The sequence below is a fragment of the Cricetulus griseus genome, chromosome 5, assembly GCF_003668045.3.
Source record: "Cricetulus griseus strain 17A/GY chromosome 5, alternate assembly CriGri-PICRH-1.0, whole genome shotgun sequence".
In the NCBI taxonomy this organism is placed as follows: Eukaryota; Metazoa; Chordata; class Mammalia; order Rodentia; family Cricetidae; genus Cricetulus; species Cricetulus griseus.
In genome coordinates, this window is record NC_048598.1 from 8,087,110 (window position 1) to 8,111,085 (window position 23,976).

The following is a 23,976-nucleotide window of genomic DNA, read 5'->3' on the forward strand; positions in this document are numbered from 1 at the left end:
CCACTAGCTGACAACTGCCACACACTTCTTTATCGCAGGGTTCAGATAATGTTAGCTGTTTCTGGGACACGGGGTTTTCCTCATTTTTACTGAAAATAGATTTTTTTCATACAATATATTCTGATTACAGTTTTTTCTCCCCATGTCCTCCCCACTTCCCCTCCTACCCAAATCCACACTCTTTCTTTCTCTATTATAAAACAGGCATCTAAAAAATAGTAAGAGAAAATGAAAACAAATAAATTGGACAAAACAAACAAATGGAAGAAAAATAGCTAAAGAAAAAGCACAAGAAACACTTGTAGAGGAAGAGACACGCATGTTCACACAGAAATCTCATGAAATCACAAACTTAGAAAGCAGAATATATACATAAAGGATATCTAAAGTTAAAAACAAAAAACAAACAAACAAAAAACAGCTCCAAAAATGTCTGTTGAGTTGGTTTTGTGTTGGTCTTCTACTAATAACAGCATCCTAGTGACAGTGGATTTCTACTTGAGTCTTTGTACTTACTATGGATCATTGTAAGAGGAAAATAATGTGTTTTCTAATTTTTGAATTTCAGTGCTACCTGGGAATTTTTATTGCTTATTTTTATTTCATGTTTTCTAAGTGTTAAAATGCAACAATTGTAAGCAGGCTATGCAGTTCAGTGGCCAAGTCGACTGTGGTGCAGAGGGCTTAAGTCTGAGTAGATTTGTTGCCTATGTGATTTTGAACAATTACTCCTTTTTTGGTTTTCTCATCTATGAAATATTAATAGCAACTAGCTCATTGGTTTTGGTATTTTTGTTGCTGTTTCCCCTGTTTGGGGGAGTGAAGGGGAGAGAGAAAGAATATGAAGTTGGGTTGGTAGTGAGGTGGGGAGGCTCTTGGAGGAGTTAGGGGAGGTGAGACACAATGATTAAAATATATTGCATGGCCACTGTGGAAATCAGTGTGGCGACCCCTCAAGAAAATGGTAATCAGTCTACCACAAGATCCAGCAATTCCACTCTTAGGCATATACCCAAAAGAAGCACATTCATACAACAAGGACATCTGTTCAACCATGTTCATAGCAGCACTATTTGTAATAGCCAGAAACTGGAAGCAGCCTAGATGCCCCTCAGCTGAAGACTGGAGAGAGAAAATGTGGTACATTTACACAATGGAGTACTACACAGCAGAAAAATGCAATGGAATCTTGAAACTTGCAGGAAAATGGATGGAACTAGAAGAAACCATTCTGAGCAAGGTAATCTAATTACAAAAAGACAAACATGGTATGTTCTCACTCATATGTGGATTTTAGACATACAGTAAGGGATTACCAGCCTACAATCCACACTGCCAGAGAAGCTAGTAAACAAGGAGGACCCTAAAATAGACAAACTTTGTCCCCTGGAGAAGGGGAAAGGATCACCATCCCCTGAGCAAATTGAGAGCATGGAAAGAGGGGGGAGGGAGCTAGGAGAATGAGAAGGGAAGAAGAGAAGGGATGCAGAGGTCATGAGGGAGCAGAAAGGTTGAGTCAGGGGAAGAATAGAAGAAAGGATATGCGATGCGTAGGGTTTTAGTTGGGGGGGTGGTAGGGGAGGACGGGAGGGAGAAGGGAACTGGGATTGCCATGTAAAACAATCTTGTTTCTAATTCAAATAAAAAATGATTAAAAAATATATTGTATGGAAAAGATGAAAGTAAATATTTAAAAAGGAACAAGTGCTGAATATGAGGCGGCAGAAAGTAGCCTCAGGGCTGGCGCAGTGTTTAAATGAAAGCATCACACTGCTGAAGAGATGTGACCACAGGAATCAGCAATGAGTCCTTTAAGTTGAACCAGAATTGCTCTTTTCAGAGGCTTAGGCTGGAATCTGACCGGGTCCTAAACTGTCTTTACAATGCCATATCTCCGGTGCTACTTTTGAAATGTCTTTTTTTTTTTTTTGGATGTATATATTTATTTCCTGCCTAGACACCAACCAAAATACATTGAAGTGAAGATTCCTATTTTCTGTTGCTTTTCTTTTTCTTCCTTCTTCTCCTTCTCCTTTTTAAGACAAAATTTGGGTGCTAAACCATTGAATAAGGAAGGAAAATCTGGATGGAGTACTGGTTGCTATAGACAGGGGCTGGGATGTATTTCAGGTGATAAGATCCTTTCACAGCGCTGGCGAAAATCCTTGTATTTTCGACTTTCGAAGAAAGGGTGGAGTTCGAGTTTAGTTGAATGAATTGCACTAGATAGGATTTAAGGCTTAATTTAGGAGGGTAACCCCATTGTCGCCCCCACCTTGGCTACCACAGCAGTTGTGCAGTTTATGGACGGTGCCAGGTAGGACTAGGGCGGGACTCACACCCGGCAGCAAGAATTTCTACTCAGAAAGCACCGCGCTCTGGAACACTTTTTAGAAAACACTGGGTCCGAGAAGAAAAGAAGGAGGAGGAGGAGGAGGAGGAGGAGGAGGAGGAGGAGGAGGAGGAGGAGGAGGAGGAGGAGGAGGAGGAGGAGGAGGAGGAGGAGGAGGAGGAGGAGGAGGAGGAGGAGGAGGAGGAGGAGGAGGAGGAGGAGGAGGAGAAGAAGAAGAAGAAGAAGAAGAAGAAGAAGAAGAAGAAGAAGAAGAAGAAGAAGAAGAAGACGTTAAAATTCGAGTTTGCTTCCTGATTGTGCCACTGTGCTGCTGTTACTCACTCACTGGTCTCAAGCTAGAGACTGGGAATGCGGTTCCTAACTCAGGGAGCCGTCCTTCTGCGGAAGGGGGCCGGCCGGACCGGACACAGAGGCCGACTTCAGAGGCCGCCGTTGGGGCAGGGGTGAGACCCAGAACCGACTTCACCTTCGCGGGAGAACACCTGGCGATCAAAACGTTTCTCTGTTTACACCCGAGGGTCCAAGCCGGGAACTTCAGGCGGGACAAGCGTGTTCCGGAACTTTGTCACACCGGAACGAGAGGAGGAAGTTCCTTGCGTTGCAACCCGATTGAATTATCCCGAGGGGCACTTCCGGCGGGCCAAAATGGCCGCGACCGTTCAGGACTCACGTGTGCGCGCGGGGAAAAAGCTGAAGCGTTCCCTGAAGAGGAAGAAAAAGATGAAACTGGTAGCCAAGGCCGAAATGTCGAACCCGGAAGACGAGCTCAAGCACTCTTCCGACGGAGAAGGTAACGCGGCCGAGCGGAGCTCCCCGAGGCCCGGGCTGCGCTTCCCGGCGTTGGCGTCCGTGGGACGAGGCGCCTCGGCTCGCAGACGCCCGGCTGTCGGGGCTCGATCCCTAAGCTGCTCCTGAGAAACGGCAGCAGCGAGGCGGGGAAGGAAGGGTCAGATGGGCTCGGAGAGCAGGGAGCAAAACTAGAAAAGGCCGCGAGAGGGAAGAGGCAGGGTTACAGTGCAGCGGGGCGGGGGCAGGGTAGTTGGTACTCAGTGAGTGGGAGGAGAGGAGTGCTTGGTAGAGAGAGGAACGAAGCGGCGTTTGACCACGGTTTGAGAATGGAAGGGAGCTGTGTTGGGGGAGGTCTTTCACCGTGACGTGTCCGCCCTTGCTGCTGCTTTCGGACTTCGTCGTTCTTGTCACCAGCTTCTTAGCTGAGAGGGAAGGGTAGACGTTTGCGTCCTACGCCCCAGTGGGGCAGCTGGTAACTCACATCCCGCGTGTGTCTGTCTGATCGTGCGTGTCCAGTCATTAACGAAGGGCTTCACCTCCCGGAGTAGCAGCCCGTGTTTTTAAACTTGCCCGATGTGGCTGGTCTCCTGTCATCACCTGCCTCTCCGCTGCTTGATAATGGCTGTTTTCTGTGCATAATCCTTGCTCGCGCGTGGGGCGTGCCCTCATTCTGGAGTTACTCTACCTTTTGCCTGGACTGCCTACAATACTCTTCAGAAGCTTGCGAGTCCGTCAGATTTTTCATTGGCTCCAGCCTCTGATCCACTGGAGACTTCTTATGTTTCTAATGCGCCACGGTGCTCCTTGTCAGGTTCGTTTTGTGGCTTACTGCCCTGCTTTCTTTAGATTTGCTTTCTTACTTTTAAATGACATGCATGTGTGTTGGATGGGTGGTGGCGGAGGCAGGGGGCTTGTGAATGTGAGTGCGGGTGTGCCACTAGATGCTAGAGGTCTCAGATCCTCTGAAGATACAAGTGGTTGTTAGCAGTCTAATGTGGATGCTGAGAAAGGGACCCTGAAGAACATGAACTTAACTAGTGAGCATTTCTCCAGCCCTACCCTGCTCTTTTTAAACCACCGCTTTTCAAATCTCCTTAAGTGTGTTTGCTGTTTGGAAGTTCCATGAGTCCACAGACAGTTGACCCTCAGCTCCTAAGACAACACCCATCACTCAGGGCTTCTTTCAAGGGTGTGTAAGGAAAGGGATGGGTGAACTTGGAATTCAGGACCAAGAAGTAACTGTCATAAACTATTGCATCGTAATGAAAGGCCTCGGCCCTTGCCAGAGGTGTTAAGAGAAACAAACTGCTTAGCAGGATTTGGAGCCTCTGGTTCTGATGCTGTTTTTAACTCCATTTACTTATTTTGTGGGTGCTCACACGCAGAGGTCTGGGGACAGCTTACAGGCACCGTTACCTCAGAGTCATTTTACCTGCTAGTGATAGTGTTTTGTATTTAAGGTTGTAAGCATTGCTTGTTTTGAGTTTGGAGTATGTATTTTAGCTGTTAACCCTTTACCACATGTGTAGCTGGTAGGATTTTTCCCTACTCTTCTCTGTCTTCCCTGTGTTACTTCTCTCCTTCGCCATGCAGAAGCTTTTTAATTGCTGCTGTCCCAGCTGTCAGTTCTTCCTACTACATCCTGAGCTGTTGGAGGCTTATTTGGAAAGTCATTGCCTGAGCATTATCTTGAGGTGTGAAACCTCTTTTAATGTAACCGTTTTTTTTTTTTTTTTTTTTTTTGACACGTTTTTCTTAGACAAGCAGACAGTCACCCAGGGTAAAAATAACTGTAGTTGTATGCATTGTAAACTTGAATGATGGTAAGTGATTCAGGTTAACTTTTGGTAAGTTGTAATACTTTCCAGTAATATTTAAGTTATGGTTGTAACAAAATGGAACATGCTCATGAACCAGAAAGACATATGAAGACATAGAAGTCTATGTCTTTTGGGAGAAGGTAGGGAAGGATAAATGCAGTGCTTTGCACTTGCTAGACAGGTGCTCTAAGCGGAGCTGCACCTCAGCTCCCTCTCGATACTGGTATGTGTTTGTTGCCAGATCTTATTACAATGATTTTTTATTTATTTATACTGAATATTATCATTTTCATTAGCAGCAAATGCTGGACTCAAACCCCGAGTCTGAGCTTCTTTAAAAAAATAGGGATTTCTTGGCTTCTTGTGTTCCCTGTCTTTCTTTGTGTCTGCTGCATGTGAGTTTCCTTACCCCTAATAAAGGCCTTCAACTGCTGGAAAAACAAACCAAAACAAGAACATCACTTTTTTTCATTGGTAGGATGTGTATAAAATAATGCTGTAAACTTTTTACAGGTTGGTGCCTGTGTTGTATTCCTCCAGTAGGTGGTGAGCTGCAGTGGCTTGCATCATGGGAAGACTTCTCTGCCTCAGTGTGGCTCATTGCTGCCTTTGTGCAGGTTCATCAGCATGAACACTAGATGTCAGTGTTGTAGTTCAGACGTTTGCTAGGAGCTGATAAAGCCTTTGTTGCTTCTAATGTCCCAGATGGTGTTGTTCTTAAAACTTTTAGTGGTTGTATCTCTTTATATCATGTTAAAGCTTACTAAAAACCTACTTTGGGGTGTGTGTGTGTGTGTGTGTGTGTGTGAGAGAGAGAGAGAGAGAGAGAGAGAGAGAGAGAGAGAGAGAGAGAGAGAGAGAGAGAGAGAGAGATTCTTAAAAGCTGCTGACTCTGAGGACTAAAACATATACATACATACATACATACATACATACATACATACATACATGGTTTTTCGAGACAGGGATTCTCTGTGTAGCTTTGGAGCCTATCCTGGCACTCCTCTGGAGACCAGGCTGGCCTCGAACTCACAGAGATCCGCCTGCCTCTGCCTCCGAGTGCTGGGATTAAAGGCGTGTGCCACCAACGCCCAGCTCATTAATATATTTTTAACTAGCTGCATTATTTAGATGTTAGTATACAAAGTCCTCAGAGATGCTTCTGGGGAGAATTTGTGTGGTCCTTGGCTCTTTTTGCTGATTGATTACACTAACCTATATGTAGGCTTTGCTGGCAGATTGCCCTTTTCCCTAACTGGGAAATCCAAGGAAATGATCAATATGGCACCTGAAATTTTCATGTTACAGTGTTTGGGATTTGGATTTTTGGATTTAGGGACGCCTGACTTGTATTCAAAATTAGTACCTGAAAGGCATGCATTGTAACCCGTCCCTGAGTAAAGTGCTAATCAGATGTTTGAGCTCTCTCTCTGGGGCTTCCTCATGGTGTAACCTGCAGCACACCTAGGAACTTAGCTTGGAGGTCAGTATGGCCATTGTTACTCAGCACTGCAGTTCAGCTTCCTGACTGTATCATGTGGTTTTTGTTTTCTTCCTCCCAAAATGTAAGAAATGACCAAATCACAAAATTTTATTGTTGTATCCACCATTTTAAAAATCAGGCTGCTTCTTCGTATTTTTCTGGACACAAGTTCAGAGTTTTAATATGTGGGGCAAAATTCTTAGGAAATGGTACTGTGGCACTAAAATGTCTTTCTTAACCAGTTGATACTTTTAGTCCTTCCTTCCTTCCTTCCTTCCTTCTTTTTTTGAAACAGGTTATCTCTGTGTAGACCAGGCTGGCCTCGAACTTAGAGATCCACTTGTGTCTGTCTCCTGAGTGCTGGGATTAAAGGCGTGAGCCACCACTACCGGGCTAATACTTAAGTTCTTAAAACTAATCTTGGTTAGTCTCTTTGGTAAGTTTAGAAGTCAACTGAGGTCTGTGTCTGAAAAGCTCTCTGCCGGGCATTGGTGACACATGCCTTTAATCCCAGCACTCGGAGGCAGAGGCAGGCGGATCTCTGTGAGTTCGGAGACCAGCCTGGTCTCCAGAGGAGTGCCAGGATAGGCTCCAAAGCTACACAGAGAAACCTTGTCCCAAAAAACCAAGTAAATAAATAAATAAATAAAAAGTAAAAAACGCTCTCTGTATTGGACCTCCCCATCTCCCACCGTCCCCACAGACATGAAGTGGAGCACTTGTTGGATTTATCTCTGCAGCCTGGGTCTCGAAGCCACTCTGATTTCCCTGTCAGTGTTGTGGGCTGCTGTCTGGTGCTGTTAGCAACATGGGGAATCCTGGTACTCCTGTGCGTGCTGCAGACAGTGGCTCCGGAGTGCCTGGCAGGGCACTAAGGTTTAATTTATGTTTACTCTCAGGTTCAGAAGGAAGCGGTGAATCAGAAATGGACCAGTTGTCGGAGGATGGCGCAGTAGAAGCTGACAGTGAGGACAATGTTGACTCCTGTGAAGAAGAAAAGGAAGATGCAGAGCCAAGTGCTGGGACTAATTCTGGCTGGGCAGACGCCATGGCTAAAATCCTGAACAAAAAGACTCCTAGCAGTAAACCCACCATCCTCACCAAAAACAAGGAGCTGGAGAAGGAGAAGGAGAAGCTAAAGCAGGAGAGGCTGGAGAAAAGGAAGCAGGTCTGTCTGTCTGCCTGTCTGTCCTGGCCTTGGAGTTTGTGCCAGCAGCATTCAGCTTTAAGGGCTTCTTATGTGGGGGTTTCAGGGTTAGCAGGGTTAAGTCAGGAACACAGTCTTGTGCTGACCATTGAGCAAGCCTAGCCCTGCAGTGTAAATCTGAATATTGAAGAGCCTGAGTTCAGAATGGTTTTCTGCTAACAGACTGAATTCTTGCTCTGGGCAGTCACTGATGGTAGAAGTTAGTCCAACCTCGATTAAAGACCTATGTTTGCATGTAAGTTGGCTGGTGTACAGTATAAAAGAAGCTATGCTGAGGTTTTCGTGTCCTCTGTACTGTATCAGTGTGTCAATAATATTTGGTTATAAAAGTAAGTAATTTCTAATGAAAGAAAAGTAACTTTCCGTGTTTGTACTGACAGTATAGAAGTACAAACTTCCAAGGTGTAGTTTCTGTACAAATGAAAGAAAGAGGCTAGAATCAGAGTATATTGCTTTTTATGTCTGGCACACCCTTGTTCCTCTGGTTATTCCACTTAGGAGTTGTCGAGTTGGGCTTTTCCAGCATTGCTCTCTGGACACATGGGTTGCTGTTACTGGTAATTCTTTTTGTGCGTTAGGATAAACCCTTGTCTCTAAACCTTACAAGGAGCTTCTCCCTTGAGGTTTGAGTATTTGTTTATTAACTGGCCAAAGTTAGAATCAGTTTTAAAAATGACAGAATCTAAAGTCACCTACAATCTCCAGATTCCAGGGAGGGCAAGCATGCAGAGCGGAGGGCGGGTGTGTAGGTCACTGAGTGCTGGAGATGTGCTGTGCACGGGCGCATGGAAGTGCGCTTGCCGATAGCCTCAGTGGCAGAGCTGGCAATCTCTAGAAGTCAGTAGCAAAGCCACGTCACTTGTCAGGGTTGTTTCTCACTGTGTGGTACTGAGTCTGCTGACTTGGAAGTGCACTGAAGGAGAAGAATGCCTTTTCTAAAGGAGCCAGGCTGCTCTGTGTGGTCAGATCTGGAGTATTAGCCGTGTTCTGTTGTTGTTGGCTATTTTCTTTTTTTTCTGGAACTCTGCTCTGTAGACCAGGCTGGCCTCACAGAGATCTACCTACCCCTGCCTCCTGAGTGCTGGAATCAAAGGTGTGTGTCACTACCACCCAGCCTTAGCCATGTTCTTACCACAGAAGTAGAGAAAAGCCAGCATTTCCTACAGTTCTTGGTGTAAATGCTTAGGCCCTCTAGGCAAGCAGTTCATCCGGTCAGTGTATATCAGCTTGGGAGGCAGATCTGGCAGTCTGTCTGTCTGTCAAACCAGGCTCCAGTACCGGGATGTTGTTGAAGTCCCTTTTACACCAGCCCGAGTGTTGTCTGTGGGACTTCTTCCTACAGCTCCCCTTAAGTGCTTGCACAGTGTAGGAAAACAGTCATTTGAGTTTGGGATTCAGTGTGATGACAGCAATGTTAGATGGCTGTGAGAGGAGAGAAGGGTGTAAAGGGCTTTATACAAAGAAAAATAGACATTACGTCAGTATGTGTGTATGATGTTGTTCTGTTCAGAGCTGGTGCAGAATTCATTCTGAGAGTTGGTGAATCCACCCTGAAGGTAACAGGCAGCTTAGCTTGCCCTTACTCGAGTGGGCAGTGTGGTCTTGTGCATCCCACGGATGGTGGGCTGTGGCATTTGGGAATGGCTGGCTCACCCTGCCTTGCACTGCCTGGCTGTGTGTGTGTGCTGGCAGTTCTCCAGAACCTGATGCCAGGACTCCTCAGAGACTCTGCCTCTCACATGACATGCTAACCACAGGCTGTGGGAGCCAGCCCCTAAAACTGTGGTTTTACAAACAGCCTCCGTGACACACAGAACTGGCTGATTTATTACCTTTGTCCTTTCACAGAATATCATGTCAAAGTTTGCTGCACTTTGAAAAATGCCTAATAATCTTTCACATAACCGTATTTATAACACAGCTTGATAAGAAGAGGGAGTGGGAAATGATGTGCAGAGTGAAGCCAGATGTTGTCAAAGACAAAGAGGCAGAGAGGAACCTTCAGAGGATTGCGACGAGGTAAGACAGTGCTTCTGCCTTTAAGGACAAGTACAGGAAAGCAAAAGCAAAAGCTGTGATGGTGCACTCTGCCTTCTCAGAGCCCAGTGACACACCTCCAGGCCCTACTGCTGGACACCGAATGTAACCAGAAACTTCAGAGGTGTCATGAGGCAGAACCATAGTATGCTGAGTGTGTATTTGGTTTGAATCTGCCCATTTTATAGTTGTGGGGATTGTGTAGTCAGATCCCTGACTCTATTTGTCTCCGGTGCTTGTCTAAGTGCATGGTGCTGGGTTGGTTCGCTTACGTTGTAATTACAGGATGATACATCACACATTCTGCCAGCTTTACCTTGGCAGCCTTTTTCCTGCAATCCCTCACACACACGTGAGCACCGTACACTGTCACCTTCCATATCTAGAGCTGAATACTCATCATCTGTAGAAGTGAGCCTTTTGAGAACGGGTTGTATTCTATGTACAGTGACAACCGTGGGAGTTGGGGAATTGGGGAAGGCTTCACAGAAGGCAACATTAAATTGCTACTTAAAAACCACAACTATATTTAGTGGAGTGATATCTAGCTTCAGTTGATGTTACTCTGGTCACTTTCTGATCTGTGTGGGAGTTACACAGTGAGATAGATACCAGAGAGTCTCTACATGCTATGGATTTCTCTGTCTCCATTCCTAGCCTGTGAGGATCCCCAGAAATTGAGACACTGTAATCATTTTAGTTTGAAAAAAAATCAAACTCAAGTTTTCAATAGCTCCTTAATCATTATTATTTTTAAATAACTATATGAAAACGTAGCTTATTGACATATTGGATTCAACATGCTTTACAGTAAAGTAAGCTTACTACCTGATTTGACTAAAAGCGACAGTGCCCATTAAGTCCCTATACTGTCGACTAAGCAGACCCCAATCAGTTCAGCTCAGTGTTTGCTTTCCAGAATAAATTAGCATATTTGCCACCTGAGAGTGCTTGCCTTTTTCTAGACTGTGGTGGTAAGACAGTATTCTGCTGTGTTTGTCCTCCATTGCTCGCTGTTTCACACTCCAGGGGTGTGGTGCAGTTATTCAATGCTGTCCAGAAACACCAAAGGAATGTTGGTGAGAAGGTTAAGGAAGCAGGAGGTTCCATCAGGAAGCGAGCTAAGTTGATGTCAACTGTTTCCAAGAAGGATTTCATCAGTGTTCTCCGAGGAATGGATAGTACAAATGAGAACAGTTCTGCTGCTACGAACCCCAAAGCCAGACAGGTAAGAAAGACTGCATGGTGGGAATCACACCTGAGACACTGTTAAAATGTAACAGATAGGCGTTTGTTTGTTTTGGAAAGACTATTGTTGAAATGAGAAGATGTCAGCAGCCAGTGTTCCTAACTCCCAAGTAGAAATTTACAAACAGAAAGAGGAGCCCTTTGCACAATTTTCAGCAAGCCGGCTGTGTTCATTGCTTATGAAGTTAGAAAAAATAAGTTGGGAAAATGTGTGATGATGTTAGCAGGAATTGTGACTGTCATGAGCCCTGTGCTCAGAGTATGGGAACCCAGCCTGGGTTTAAAGCTGTTGTGAAGTAGATGCCTTGTAGAGAGCTGTGTCTGCCAGTTTGCTGGTGTTCCAAACACTGTGTAGCTGTGTGTCAGTGTGTGGGAAGACTCCTGCAGACACATCCGTGGTGTCAGTCAGACTGTGTAATATGTGCACTGTGTGTCAGTGTGTGGGAAGACTCCTGCAGACACATCCGTGGTGTCAGACTGTGTAGCAGGTACATTTTAAACACCCCTCACTTTGGGTGCTCTTAGGCCAGGCTGCAATGGTATGTCAGCTGCTGGACGTTCCTCTCCACCCCCCATTGTTGGAACCCACAGGCAAATAGGACTAACCCAACCTCCTTTCTTTCTTTTTTGTCTTCTTCTTTGTAGAGGTTGGCATGTAAGGTGTTTTCTGATGGGCCATGAGGGATTTTTAGGACAGCTTGGGGTCAGATTGTAAATCTCATTCTCTGTTTAGGGATTTGGACTTGAGTTCTTAGAGTCCGATTTCACCGGGTATGTACTCTGGCCAGATTTGATTGTTTTTAAGGAAAACAAAGGGGTTAGGGGTGGCAAGGTAGTTTCAGTAAAAGGCCAGCTTTAGTGGCCAGCTTATGGGAGGCCACTGCCAGAATCATCAAGAGGGGAGAGGCTGAACTGAGGCCCACATATGTGGGTTGGAAAGGCGGTGGTTATTGGTGTCCAGAAAAGAACAGATTGCAGAGGCAGATCAAAGGTTGGAATCAGTTTACCTTCAGTCTGACATGGTGAGCAGGATTTGAATAACTGGTTCATAGTAGGGAACTGATTTTCCTTAGGCCATAGGCCTTCCTTGGACTAGGTAAGAGATGCCTCACATAGGCATCTGTGGCTGGGCACTTTGTGTAGGGTGCTGTGTGAGGAGGCAATGAGTGCTTGTGTTTACAAAGTTGGACTTGTAGAGATACGACTGTTTTTCCATTTCAGATAGGAACCTTCTGGAAGGATTTGTTTTCTCACAGATGTTAAAATAGTAAAGATTTTCTTAAGATTTTGTGACGATAGGTTAGTTTATTTTACTTATCCTTAAAAAATGTGATTCTTTCATTTTTTTTTTTTTCTTCAAAAGCCAGATAAGCTCTGATTAGCTTTTGTGGGATTTAGTTCTTTCCCCAAAGCCAGGACTTCATGTGCAGTATTTTAAATGTGAGTTTCAAAGGAGACTGTTGGTTGCTATTAAGAAAGCATTGCCCTGTGACTTCTGCCCTTAGTTACAGACTTTATGCAAGATTTCATTCATCAGAAACTAACACTATGTTAGAAAGGAGTAGTGATAGCTGGCTGCATCTACAGGACAGAGATCTCAGAATCAGTGCAGGACAACCAGTGTTGGTGCACATTCTTACCGAAAGCAGTCATTGGCCTAGTCGGCAGGGCTGTTTATTTCTATGATATAGAATTGTTTGTGGTGTGAGGTCTTTAAATGGTGAGCAGAGGTAGGGATGTGCTGCCCTGGAATATAAGCAGGCACTCAGTGTTGAGGACACCTCCAATGAAACTGGCTTCCTTGGTGTCTCAGAGCCCAGATCCTGTGTGGTTAGGCCCTCTTAAAGCTGGGCTCCTCTGGAGCTTAAACCTGTGGACTCCCTGCCCCTGGGTGGAAAGCCTAGAAGGGAGGTCACACAGGTCTCCAATGGCCTCAGCATTTTCAGTTGGTCTGGAGGGCTAGAAGCCTGGGAATGTGTAGAGAAAGGTACTGTCCTTAGATTGCCCCTCGCAGGGCTGTGGACAGGGCTTTACTCCCCCTTAAGATCTGCAGATGGAATGTGTGGAATGCCTACTTTGTAAATAATCCAGCTTAATGTTTGTTTACTGAAATGCCTAAACATTTGAGTTTAGACAAAGCAAGACTCCAAGCAGAGCCCTCTATATTACTATGAATGAGAAGAGTTCAAAGTCAGTTTCTCATTGTAGTCACTTACAACAACACTGCAGTTGTGCTGTAGGACGCTATCTGACATGAATAGCAGTTATAATTGGAGTGAGTTGTGTTTGCAGTAGGAATATGGCCTAAGTGTGGAGTAAACTAGTCACTGTGAAGCTGCTGTAAAGAGTCTATCCTCAACTTGAAATTAACAACACCCTGGCTGAGGTTGAGCCTTGTCTTGTTTTGTGAAGTCTGCACCTGTGTGTTAGTACCCTGTAGCACATACTTTAAAATCTGAAGAGTATTTTCTTGTTTCTTGTAAAAAGTCATCATTTTGAGCACCAGACAGTTGAGAGAGAGTCTTTCTGGGGATGTTAGATATTGTATGTAGTGACAAGGCCACAGATTCTGGAATCTGATGAAATTCAAAAAGCTGTATTCTATGTGAAGAATAACAGCCTGCACCCTGGAGGTGAGAGTCACAGCCCAGAGTGCACAGGACAATGTCTGTGCATCCAGCTGCTGTCTGAGGTCATGGCTATTTTTGCTTTGCTTTGTCAGTAAAGTGAGGTCTCTGTCCTTTCTGCGTACTGTCTTCCTAGAAAATAAGAGACAGAAGGAACTCTGCCACCTGCAGCCAACTCTAAAGGGAGCTGTTACAGCTGCTTATCTCGCTGTTTTAAATTCAAAAGATTCGTAAAGTAATTCAGTAAAAATTAGACTTGGAACATTCATTTTACATTTTGAGTCTTTAACATGTAATTCTTACAAAAGGATAGTTTGTCCACTTTGTCTTGCTGTTATCTCTAACTGCTGCTTAGAAGGCTTCCTTAACAAGAAGCAAGAAAGTGGATTGTTTTTATTTTTATTTTTTAATTGTTTTGTTTTTTAAGACAGGGTTTTTCTGTATAACAGCCTGACTGTCCTGGAAATCACTTTGTAGACCAGACTGACCTTGAACTCAACTGCCTGCCTCTGCCTCCCGAGTGCTGGGAGTAAAGGTGTGTGGAGACTGCCATACTGTTATCAGGGTCTTGCTTTAAGAATGTGTTCAGACCTCACTAGAAGATCACACACATTCTCAGTTGGGAATCTGCTAGGTACATGTTGACACAGGACCTCAGTTAGAGTAAGTGGGCCTGGGAAGTTTTACTGTGTGCTAGGTGGTGTGTAAGTGTCCTTTCTCGATTCTGCTGTTGGAAGTAGACTCCTCTTAGAATTGAAAAGCCCAAGTCAGAACCAGTCAAGACAGTCAATCCAGCTCACACTGACCACATTCAGTGGAGTTGAGACTCAAATGCAGCATGGCTCTGTCCCTGCTGCAGTCACTGTGCAGGTTGTTGGTGCTGCTGCCTGCACAGATCTGATCGAAGTCACGGGAGCAGACACAGACTAGAAAGAGAGCTGGAGAGACAGCCGCAGCCTGGACTTTTCCTCGGCTCCTCATCCCATGCTTTTGATGTAGAAGATAATGGAATGCCTGTAGAAGAATCTTTGTAAATTTACCTGTTAGGATTGGCTTTTTAGTTGTTTTCACAAGAAATTAGGATTTTCTAGAAAGCAAGTGTATTTTTTTATTTAAGTATTGGGAACTGAATGCAAAATGTAGACTACCTTCTTCCACGTTATTTATGAAAACCACATAGGAAGAAACTCTAACTGACAGTAGTGTGAGGATGCCTGCTTCTCTTACTAGGTCTCTTAAGTCATTAACCCTTCTTTGCTTTGTTCCTGTTTTGCCTGCCCATCTTCTCATTTAAATTTTGGTTACTGATAATTGAAGACTGTAGCTATGTGTACACCAAAGATTATCTTTAAAAATTAGGGCTTTGAGATATGATTCACATACCATAAAATTCAGAAGATCCTTTTATAACTTTGAGTACCAAAATCCAGTCAAAGTTAACATACTATATTTGATTTTATCTTGTCATTCATTCTAGCCCAGTAAACAACTGACAAATCAAAAACAAAAATACCACTGACTTTTTAAAAGAAACAAGGTAGTTGTTTTGAAGAATTAACGATGAATGTTTGGGTTTCATTTATTTGGGTTTGTTCGTTTATCATTGTGCCTTTTAAGTTGTAAGCTAGAAAGTAGGACACTTACTAAGTGTCACTTGCTAAGGGTTTTTGAGGACCAGGGAGAAGTGGCACTGTGTTGGTACTCTTGTCCTGGAGTCTCCATCTGTAGTGTAGCGTCTTTATGGAAGCTCTTGTACATTCATGAGGGGTGTTTTCAGTTCCTCTGACCAGTGTGACGGTGGGATATCCTGCACGAGGAGAAGCCATTGATGTTCATTCCCACTTCTGAGGGAAAGGCTGCTTGTGCTGTTACGTACCTCCAAATGTGAAGAAATGCCCTGTGTACCCTTCATCTCATGGGATGAATGGGAGATGAAATAGGCTGAGTTAATTGTAGGTAGATAACTGTAGTTGAAAATAGTTTGCTAGACATTTTAAACAAAAAAGTTATTTAGATGCAACTAGCCAATATTAAAACTGTTTAGTTTAGCTAAAATTAAAGTAAAACTCACTGCTACTAGATAAATTGACAGTAACTTGTTGATGACTGCTAAATTTAGATTTGATCATTCTTTTAGGGTTTGACTTTTTCTTCAGAATGGAATGAGGTTAAATTGTTTAATTATTTGCTATTGAACTAATAATAGCTCCAGATGTCTTCCTCAGCATGCCTTGGCTGTCAGTGTGTCTGAACTTAAATGGAAACTAGTTAACACTTTAAGGGCTGTCTTCATCTTTAAACTTTACACCAGCTGCTTCTGAATGATCTCGATTGGATATTTCTGTAAAAGCAGGCCAGTGAGGGGCACATTGTTTCTTTGCATCATAGGCTTCTTACCCATGGGTGTGTGCATGGAGGCTAGAGGTGAACACTGAGTGGGTGCCCTCCTCAGTAGCAGACAGTCTGTCCCTGTACTGGGAACTCAGTATTTCGTCCTCTTGTCTTTGCCTTGCAGCACTGAGACCACAGGCTTATGCTGCCATACCCCACTGTTTTCCATAGGCACTGGGAATTTGAACTCAGGTCCTCTTGCTTGCACAGTTAAGTATTGAGCCATCTGACTGACCCCTGCTTTTTCTTGTGCTGTTTCTCTTTTTGTATGTAATTTTCTTAGTTTTATCTTTTCATCCTTTTTCCTTATCATCGTGTGTAGTAGCTTCAAGCCAGCCCTTGCTTACCCTTAATGCTTCTAATGGCCACTTTGAAACCGAAGTGAATCTGAAAACAAGTTTCTGTTGCCTAATCCTGTGGGCTAAACTTTCTGTATTTTACCCCTTAAACGTGAATTTTAGTTATTCAAATTATTGACTCTGAAGTCTTTTTAAAATATATGTTTGGAAACCCCAAGACTATCTGAGGTACCACGCTATTTTTACTGACTCTCAAAAGGGTAATACACTCGGAACTTGAAATCACTGAGTAATTTGTTTTTTCACTGCATTTTATAATTCTGAGTTATGTTGTTAATAATTAAAAAAAACAAAATTGAATTGAATTGAAACCGGGGCATGGCGGCTCATGCTTGTAATCCTGCACTTAGAAAGCTAAGACAGAGGGATTACTGTGAGCTGGAGGCTAGCTTGGCCATAGTAATCTGTTCCACGATAACCTGGGTTACAGTGTAGGACCCTAGTTCAAATTCATTCTCCCTCGGTCCTTCCCTTCCTCCCTCTATCCCTCCCTCCCAATTGAAAGCTTTGACTAGTTAAATTGGCTGTGACTGTTGGTTTCAGGAGCCAGCCACTCAGGAGCAGCTGTCTCTTAAGGAGGCCAGCGAGAGAAATGGGGCTTAGGGAAAACCTGGGGTAGCATCAGGGCTCTGCTTTCAGAGGTCATCGGGGAAGAGGACCTGGCTGCACCCCAGGAGAGGTTTGCCTCCTGTTGCAGTCCGACAAGCGCTGCACCATATTGTTCTCAACAGCACAGGGTACCTGGTGCTCTGGTTTCTGCTTAGATTACAGCAGGGTGTCTGGTATTAATACTAAGTCGGTTCCCCGTCTACCAAATCTATATGCTGCCTGGTCTCTGGGTTGTATGGCTCAAATCGTGTTTTAGTTTTTCATTCCACAAATTTAGAAGTGATGGAGTAGAACACCCACCCCCCCCTCTTAATATGTGACAGTGTCCTTAAAAATAGAGGCTTTAGCAGAGTTAGCTTGTGAAACCTTGCCAATATTTTGATGCTTTTTTTTTTCCTTTAAAAATGCTTACTACATATACATAGCCCCCAAATGGAATAGATTTGCACAGACTGACTGTCTCTGTGAGGATAGGACTTGGTTTTGTTGCCTTGGTGTTCCTGACAGGCAGTAAATGTCAGAGAAATGTGTTGCGTTACTTGCATAATGCCACAAGGTGGTGCCATTGTATTGTAAAAGGAAGGAATGTGCACTTAGCTCCAAGTATTACACCACACGAAGCAAATTGGCTACATAGTTTGTTGCCTGCTTCAGTTATTTATAATTTTGGTTTGTTATTAGTCTCTGATTCCATGGTTGTGTCAGGTAGTGAGACTGTGACCAGAATTGGGGAGTATTTTGTTCACACTTTTACAAAATCTGGGTGTGGTACCACCTTGAACACCCTGGTTAGTCTTCCGTTAAAATAATTGCCAGGGATCTTCTAATAAATTATCACTGAAGGCTGATTAATGTCTAGATGTCTAAAATTGTTGCCAAGCCTTTATTTTCTGTTTTTCTCCCAGCTCGAAATTATTTTGCTTTCATGTGTTGTTGGTGGAGTTGAAAGTTTTCTTTTAATCTGTATTTGTATATCCGTGAGCATAGTTTATAAGGTCATTTGATGTTATCTTGGCTTAATCTCATTTAAAACTACACATTGAAGTTTGTTTTGGAGTATACAATTTTTAAACTTTTTCTTATGGCTAAATTGATTTGTGAATATTTTGGTTTTATAACTTTTCTCAGACTGAAATGAAGTCAGAAGAGGGCCCCGGGTGGAAGATTCTGCAAGACGATTTCATGATGGGAGCCAGTATGAAGGACTGGGACAAGGAGAGTGATGAACCCGGGGGCGGCAGGGCAGGGTCGGCCAGTGACTGAGCAGATGGGAGCCTCCAGTTCTCCTCCAAAGACGTTGTGTCTGACTGTTGGGAGCTATGAGGCCATCTGGTAAATACCCGGACTTCCTGAGAACACCTGCTCCAGTGAGCTCCTTCATGTGCAAACTGTAGTAAAATTGTGTATTTAATCCTTATGTAACTTTAGGCATTTTCCCAAAATATTTGTACAAAGAACTACTTTCCTTTCTTGAGCATTCAGATGCCATTTCTCTGGGATCCTTACATGTGAGCACATACCCATCATGCAGCTATGTTTCTAAAGTGCTGACCATTTATGATTAAATTGAATTTGATGTAAGATTTTTCCTTGTTTGTACTCAGATCCATATAGCTATTGTGGGGGTGAGTGATGCCATTTGTGTTGGTAAGCCTTAGAAAATCTGTGTAGTAAAATTTTAAATTGTAATGTTTTTATTTGAATTTTAGAAACACTGATAAAGCTGTCTGATATGCATCCAAGATTTCCATGGAACTCAGCTCAAGAGATAAAATTTGTGGGGGAACTGGGTCCTGGATATGGTGCGCTCTCTTTGAGAAGGACCCATTTCTCTGTCTTTTCGTGAAATGAGCCCTGCACGCACCTGCAGCTGCTGTGTGCTGAACCTAGCCCTTCCCAGGGTGTGCTGGGGCACAGGTGTTTGTGTTTTGAGATCAGTTCAAGGGCTACAAATACTCTGTAACTACAGGAGAATTAGCCCTGGCTGGAGTTTGCTGTCAGACTGAAGAGGACTCACTCGTACTACTTCCTTGAAGCTCACGTGTTGTAGTAAATGATGTGGCTGGTGTGTTTGTCATTTTACTCTAAATAACCGTGAACACGTTTTTCCCAGTAACAATACAGGAATGCTAGCGTGGATACTACTTAACACAGACTAACACTTCCGAATAGTACAGCACACAGCTAATTTGGGAAAGATTGAACCACCTACACACGTTTTTACTCTTCAGAATGAAAATCACACTTCGTTGTCTTCTGCTGACTGTTTTGGGGCCATCCTAAGTGTCTGCAGCTTTTCCTGAAGCTCTGATTTGGATGAAAGTGGGTGGATGGCTGCTTAGGAGGAACAGGTTGTCCTGGTGTAGATTTGTGTTAGTTGAGCTTAGCTTTCAAAATGCAAGTAAGGAGGAAAATGTTCGCAGGTTTCTTCTTGCAGAAACCTTTATTCCATCACTAAAATCGAGTTACAGCTGAAGGAAAGTGTCGCTTTTGAGAGAGGCCATGACATAATTTTGTCATGTGGACATACATGTCTTTGAGGTTTCAGTGTCTTTTTGTTTTGCTTCAGAATACTTATGCAGAACCAGTGTGTCTGAGAAGTCTAAGGTGAGCATGTTTATATGTGATTCTTGAGTCAGACTTCTGAGGTACCAGGGCTGTCTTGGAAACTCCATCCTCTCCGGAAGTATGGGTGTGCACCACCACACCCAGTTGCTAAGCTCATTCTGGGGGTTCATGTTGTAAATGGCCTACTTCTGTCACGTTTGACCTTTGGATTTCTAAACATATTAAAATTCCTCTGTCATCTAAGATTTTTAAGTCTCTTCTGGTTCCACATTGAATTCTATAAAGTGGAGACTCACACTGTCCAATGTCATTATCTAAAAATAACAGCATTTTGTTGTATGGTTATTTTTGTTTGTTTTTCTATGTATTATATGTGTATGGGTGTTTTGTTTCCATCTGTGTCTGTGCACCATGGACATCCAGTACCTGTGAAGGCCAGAGGGCTCAGTTCAATTCCCAGCACTCACATGGCACTCACACCATCACACAGTCACACATGCAGGCAACACACCTATTCACATTAAAATTTAAAAAAATTCTTCTTTTAAAAAATAGATTCATATAAAAAGCTGAGTGAAGAAAGGGATGTTTAAATTTTATGGATGCTGCAAGGGCTTTTTGATAAATGTTCTCTGTGCTACTGGCCATCACCAAACTCGTCCTGCTCTCTGGGCATCTGTGGACTACATGGATATAAAGCAGTTTATGGGTGTCTAACAAAGGCAAAGGCAAATGTCATCACCGCGTAGCTGGAGGCTGAAGTGTGGATGGAAACAGCAAACATGCAGAAAATGTGTTTTGCTGCAGAGAGCTGAGAAATTGTAAGGTCTGAGAAAATGTCTCAAGTGCAATCTCGAAGGAACGTCAAGGAAGGTGAATAACAGTTCTATAAAAAGATGGGAGAGTGGATAGATGAGTTGGCCCATGGCAGGCTTGGGCAGCCTTTCCCCTGTGTAGTTTTTGGTTACCTGCATTGTGTAAAGTGTTAAAAGGGTCATGAGTGAGAGAGGAAGGACCTTTTCATGAATGTGCTTAGTGTATTGCTGTGTGCTGTGTGCCGTATGAATTTCACTTTTAAACAGAGACCCACGCCCCCCCCCCCCGTGTGTGTGTGTGTGTGTGTGTGTGTGTGTGTGTGTGTGTGTGTGTGATTATTCGTTTATTTTTGAATACATTTTAAGAGGTCAGCATTGCTGTGTGGCCTAGGCTGGCGTTAACCTCCTGGGCCCAGGGTTTTCCTACCTCAGCTTCTTGAGGAACTGGGACTCCCAAGTGCATCCCACCACACCAGACAGCATTGGTGTTTAAGAAACTTGCTGACAAGAAACCAGTGATACATTTTTTTTTAAGGTAGTTTTTTATTATGTCTTGTCTGTGGGTATTTTGCCTGCATGTATGTTTGTGCATCATGTGTGTGCCTGGTGTCCTCAGAGGCTGGAAGAAAGGGTTGGACCCCATTAGTTGTGAACCAAGGTGTGGGCATTGGTAACTAAACCCAGGTCCTCTGCACAGCAACACGTGCTCTTAACTGCTGGGCCATCTCTCTAGCCCCCAGGTTTTTTTTTTTTTTTTTTTTTTTTTTTTAACCTCAGAAATTTTACCTCCTGACATCTGTTGCCTTAGATAGCTAACAGAGTCTGAAAGTGAATTCTCAAATCCCAATGGCATTGACGGGATAGCTGTTTTAGGTGCTGGGCCATGGTTGTATGGATTGTGTCGACAGCAGAATAAGGGGTTATTTCAAGCGGTAATGGTGAAGTTTAATCTCCTCTTTCACCCTAAGGTTACACTCCACAGTCAGTGCTAAAGGGCTTCATGGAGGACCTGCATTTGATTCCTCAGAACTCGCAAACATTTGTAATCCCTGTTTTAGGGGTGGTGACAGGCGGTAACCTGGCCTAACCAGTCGTCCCCAGGACCTAGTTGGGGACCTGTCTGAAAACACGATGATGGCTCCTGAGGAACAGCAGTACTTAAAGTTGACCCATCCTCACACACCCATATGTGCGCTGTCCCCAACAGCTTTTTAAAAAAGGAGCTGTAATGGAATTTAGGTTTTCTGCTACTAAGGGCCTTAGAATAGGAAGCTAGTGCAAAGCTGTGGCCATGATTTCTTGATGCCGTGTGTTAGCTTTGTTTTTGCTGGCAATCACTCTTGCATCTGACAGAGGGTGCTGCGCCCGGCCATGCCCATTCCCCACAGTCATCTATTGCAAAGGAGACGATCGATCCTCATTGTCACTTCTTGGGTGTCATGGATGCAGAAGACTTTGAGCCTTACTCATATTGTGAGCACAAAGACTACTTGAGATTAGCTGGCAGAGAAAACTTAATTTTGCAAACACGAGAGAACTACCCCATGCCTACAAACAGCTCACACTCCTTCCGGGAGCAAACAGGAGTCCGAACTTTGGCCAGTAGGGCAGATGGATATCACTGGTGGCTACAGCAGAGCTGGACTGACTGTGTGGCTTTCTTGGGCCAGTCCTTTCTAAAGCCCTGTTAAATATATCCTCCCGGGGACCTGAGTGCAGATTAAGGAAGGGGTGGTGCCATTGGTGAGCATTGAGGCCTTTAGAAGGGTGACGTGCTTGAACTCAAGGCTGAGTACTCCTGGAGCTAGTCACAATTCCACAGATGGAAAGTGGATTCTGGCTGTTCTTAAATAACCCTTGATCCTGTAAGCCAGTCTGTACATGGTAGTTTAGAGGGCCCCAGAAGTTCTCATCTCATTCACTGAGTGTAACCTGGTGAGTCAGCATTGATGGCTTTTTATGTGGGAAGGGGGACCTCTTGTGAGTTGTGTCTGAGGTACCCTCTCACCTACTCACAGCAGGGGTGCACATTGAAAGACTGATCCCAACAGGTCAGCAGACAGACCAGCACAGTGAGCGTAGCACCTTCCGCTTTCCTAAGCCAGTGCCTTCCTGGCACTCTGGTGACAGACACGGTGTATGTTTGCCCTTTCCACTCTGGTGGCCACTGGCACAGATGATGGCTGGTGACCATTTTAACTGTGGGTAGAAATAACAGAAGAAATAAGTTTTTAATTTTACATTAAAAATTTTCAAAGCTGCCTATAGCTACTCAGCATGTCTTGACACTGAAGATAATAAAGTCACACTGTGTGTGTGTGTGTGTGTGTGTGTGTGTGTGTGTGTGTGTGTATAATCTGAAACGGGTGAATTTTGGAGTTATATTCAATGCTGATTTGAGTAAAAAATTACCCAAATGCCATTGGGCATTTGAATGCTTGGTCCCTAGCTGGTGGTATTCTTGGGGAGGCCTAGGAGATGCAGCCTTGCTGAGGGAAGTATGGGACTCGGGCTTCATTCTGCTTGTAACCCAGGAAGTGAGCTTTCAGCTTTCTGTCCCCTCCACCATGCCTCCACTCTGCCATCATGAAATCCTATCCCTCTGGGACAATAAGACCAAACAAACTCTTTCTTCTCTATGTTTCCCTGGTAATGCTGCATCACAGCAACAGAAGAGACAGTAGCATGGGCATGTGTGTTGATGGTCCCCTATACTTTCTTGACTGTAACTTATACCATATATACATAAAGTACTGTTCTAACAGTAATTGTGCTGTCCAGTTTGGGGCACACATTTTGAAATATATGTATGTTACACACACTGTTATACAATTAAATGTTGTGGAGCAGCTATTGTCTTCAAGTGTTGGGGCATTGCTAATAACAAATAGTTGAGGGTTTTAACATGAGTCAAGCTTTAGAATAATATTGTACTTTAAGTGTCGCCACTATAAACGGCATGAGTAGGTTATGTTGCACCACTGAGGAACTTCCCAGCCCTGACATTGGGCACCATTTAAGCAATGAGCTTCCCTGTTGCAGAGTTCCATCTGCATCTGGATCCCTCCTTGGGAGCTTCCTCGGGAAATGCCTTTAGCTATCTCAGGGTTCCTTCCTGTCCCAGTGCACACTGGACCTGCTGCCAGAGCAAACCTTAAGAGTTGAGGAGAAATAGAAAACAACACAGTGGGTGTTATTAGCCCAGCCGGTTTAAATGATGAGGTGTTAACCACATTTTGTATAAATAACAGTTTCTCTAACCCTGGAATCATTATACTGCATTTTTAATGCAATCAGTTCATAAACATCAAAGTGGGAACACCAAATTTGTATGGGGTCAGGACCAACTGGGCTTGTAGTAGAGAGACAGCTGAGAGCTGTGTCTGTGTGTGCGTGGGTGGCCTTGCAGCTGTTGATCAGGCTACTAGACAGTTGCCTCTTTGCCTTTGTAGAACCAGACCAGTCTTAGGCAAAGAGCATACCCCGCCATGGAAAGGACATAAACAGTGAGCTGACATCAGCTCCAAAACAGCAGGTCGGCAGCCAGACACAGCAGTTATCCCCAAATACTGAGTAGCGGAAGCATAACATCTACACAATAATATTTGTCTTTGTACAATAGCACCGGGTTCTCTGAGTGTGTAACCAAGGCTCAGATCCAAGAGGGTCA

The 23,976-nt window shown here is 44.0% G+C and overlaps 1 protein-coding gene and 1 long non-coding RNA gene across 6 annotated transcripts in view; one reads left to right on the forward strand and one right to left on the reverse strand.

The window, feature by feature from the left end:
• LOC103162392 overlaps positions 1-2,942 on the reverse strand; it is a 45,946-nt gene extending 43,004 nt beyond the window's left edge. For 2 of the 5 annotated variants that reach the window (XR_003486049.2, XR_004770078.1), the window contains exon 1: positions 2,675-2,934. This is a non-coding gene — a long non-coding RNA (uncharacterized LOC103162392). Of the gene's footprint in view, positions 1-2,674 lie in introns of all 5 variants that reach the window. The other 3 variants (XR_003486048.2, XR_003486051.2, XR_003486050.2) reach the window with 3 other exon arrangements.
• Positions 2,943-2,965: 23 nt separating this feature from the next.
• On the forward strand, positions 2,966-18,509 carry Rrp15 (ribosomal RNA processing 15 homolog). Its single transcript, XM_027418737.2, has 5 exons — positions 2,966-3,143; positions 7,345-7,613; positions 9,574-9,671; positions 10,719-10,917; positions 18,052-18,509. The coding sequence occupies exons 1-5, from the start codon at positions 2,999-3,001 to the stop codon at positions 18,184-18,186; spliced, it is 846 nt and encodes a 281-aa protein (XP_027274538.1). The 5' UTR covers positions 2,966-2,998; the 3' UTR covers positions 18,187-18,509.
• The last annotated feature ends 5,467 nt before the right edge of the window (positions 18,510-23,976 follow it).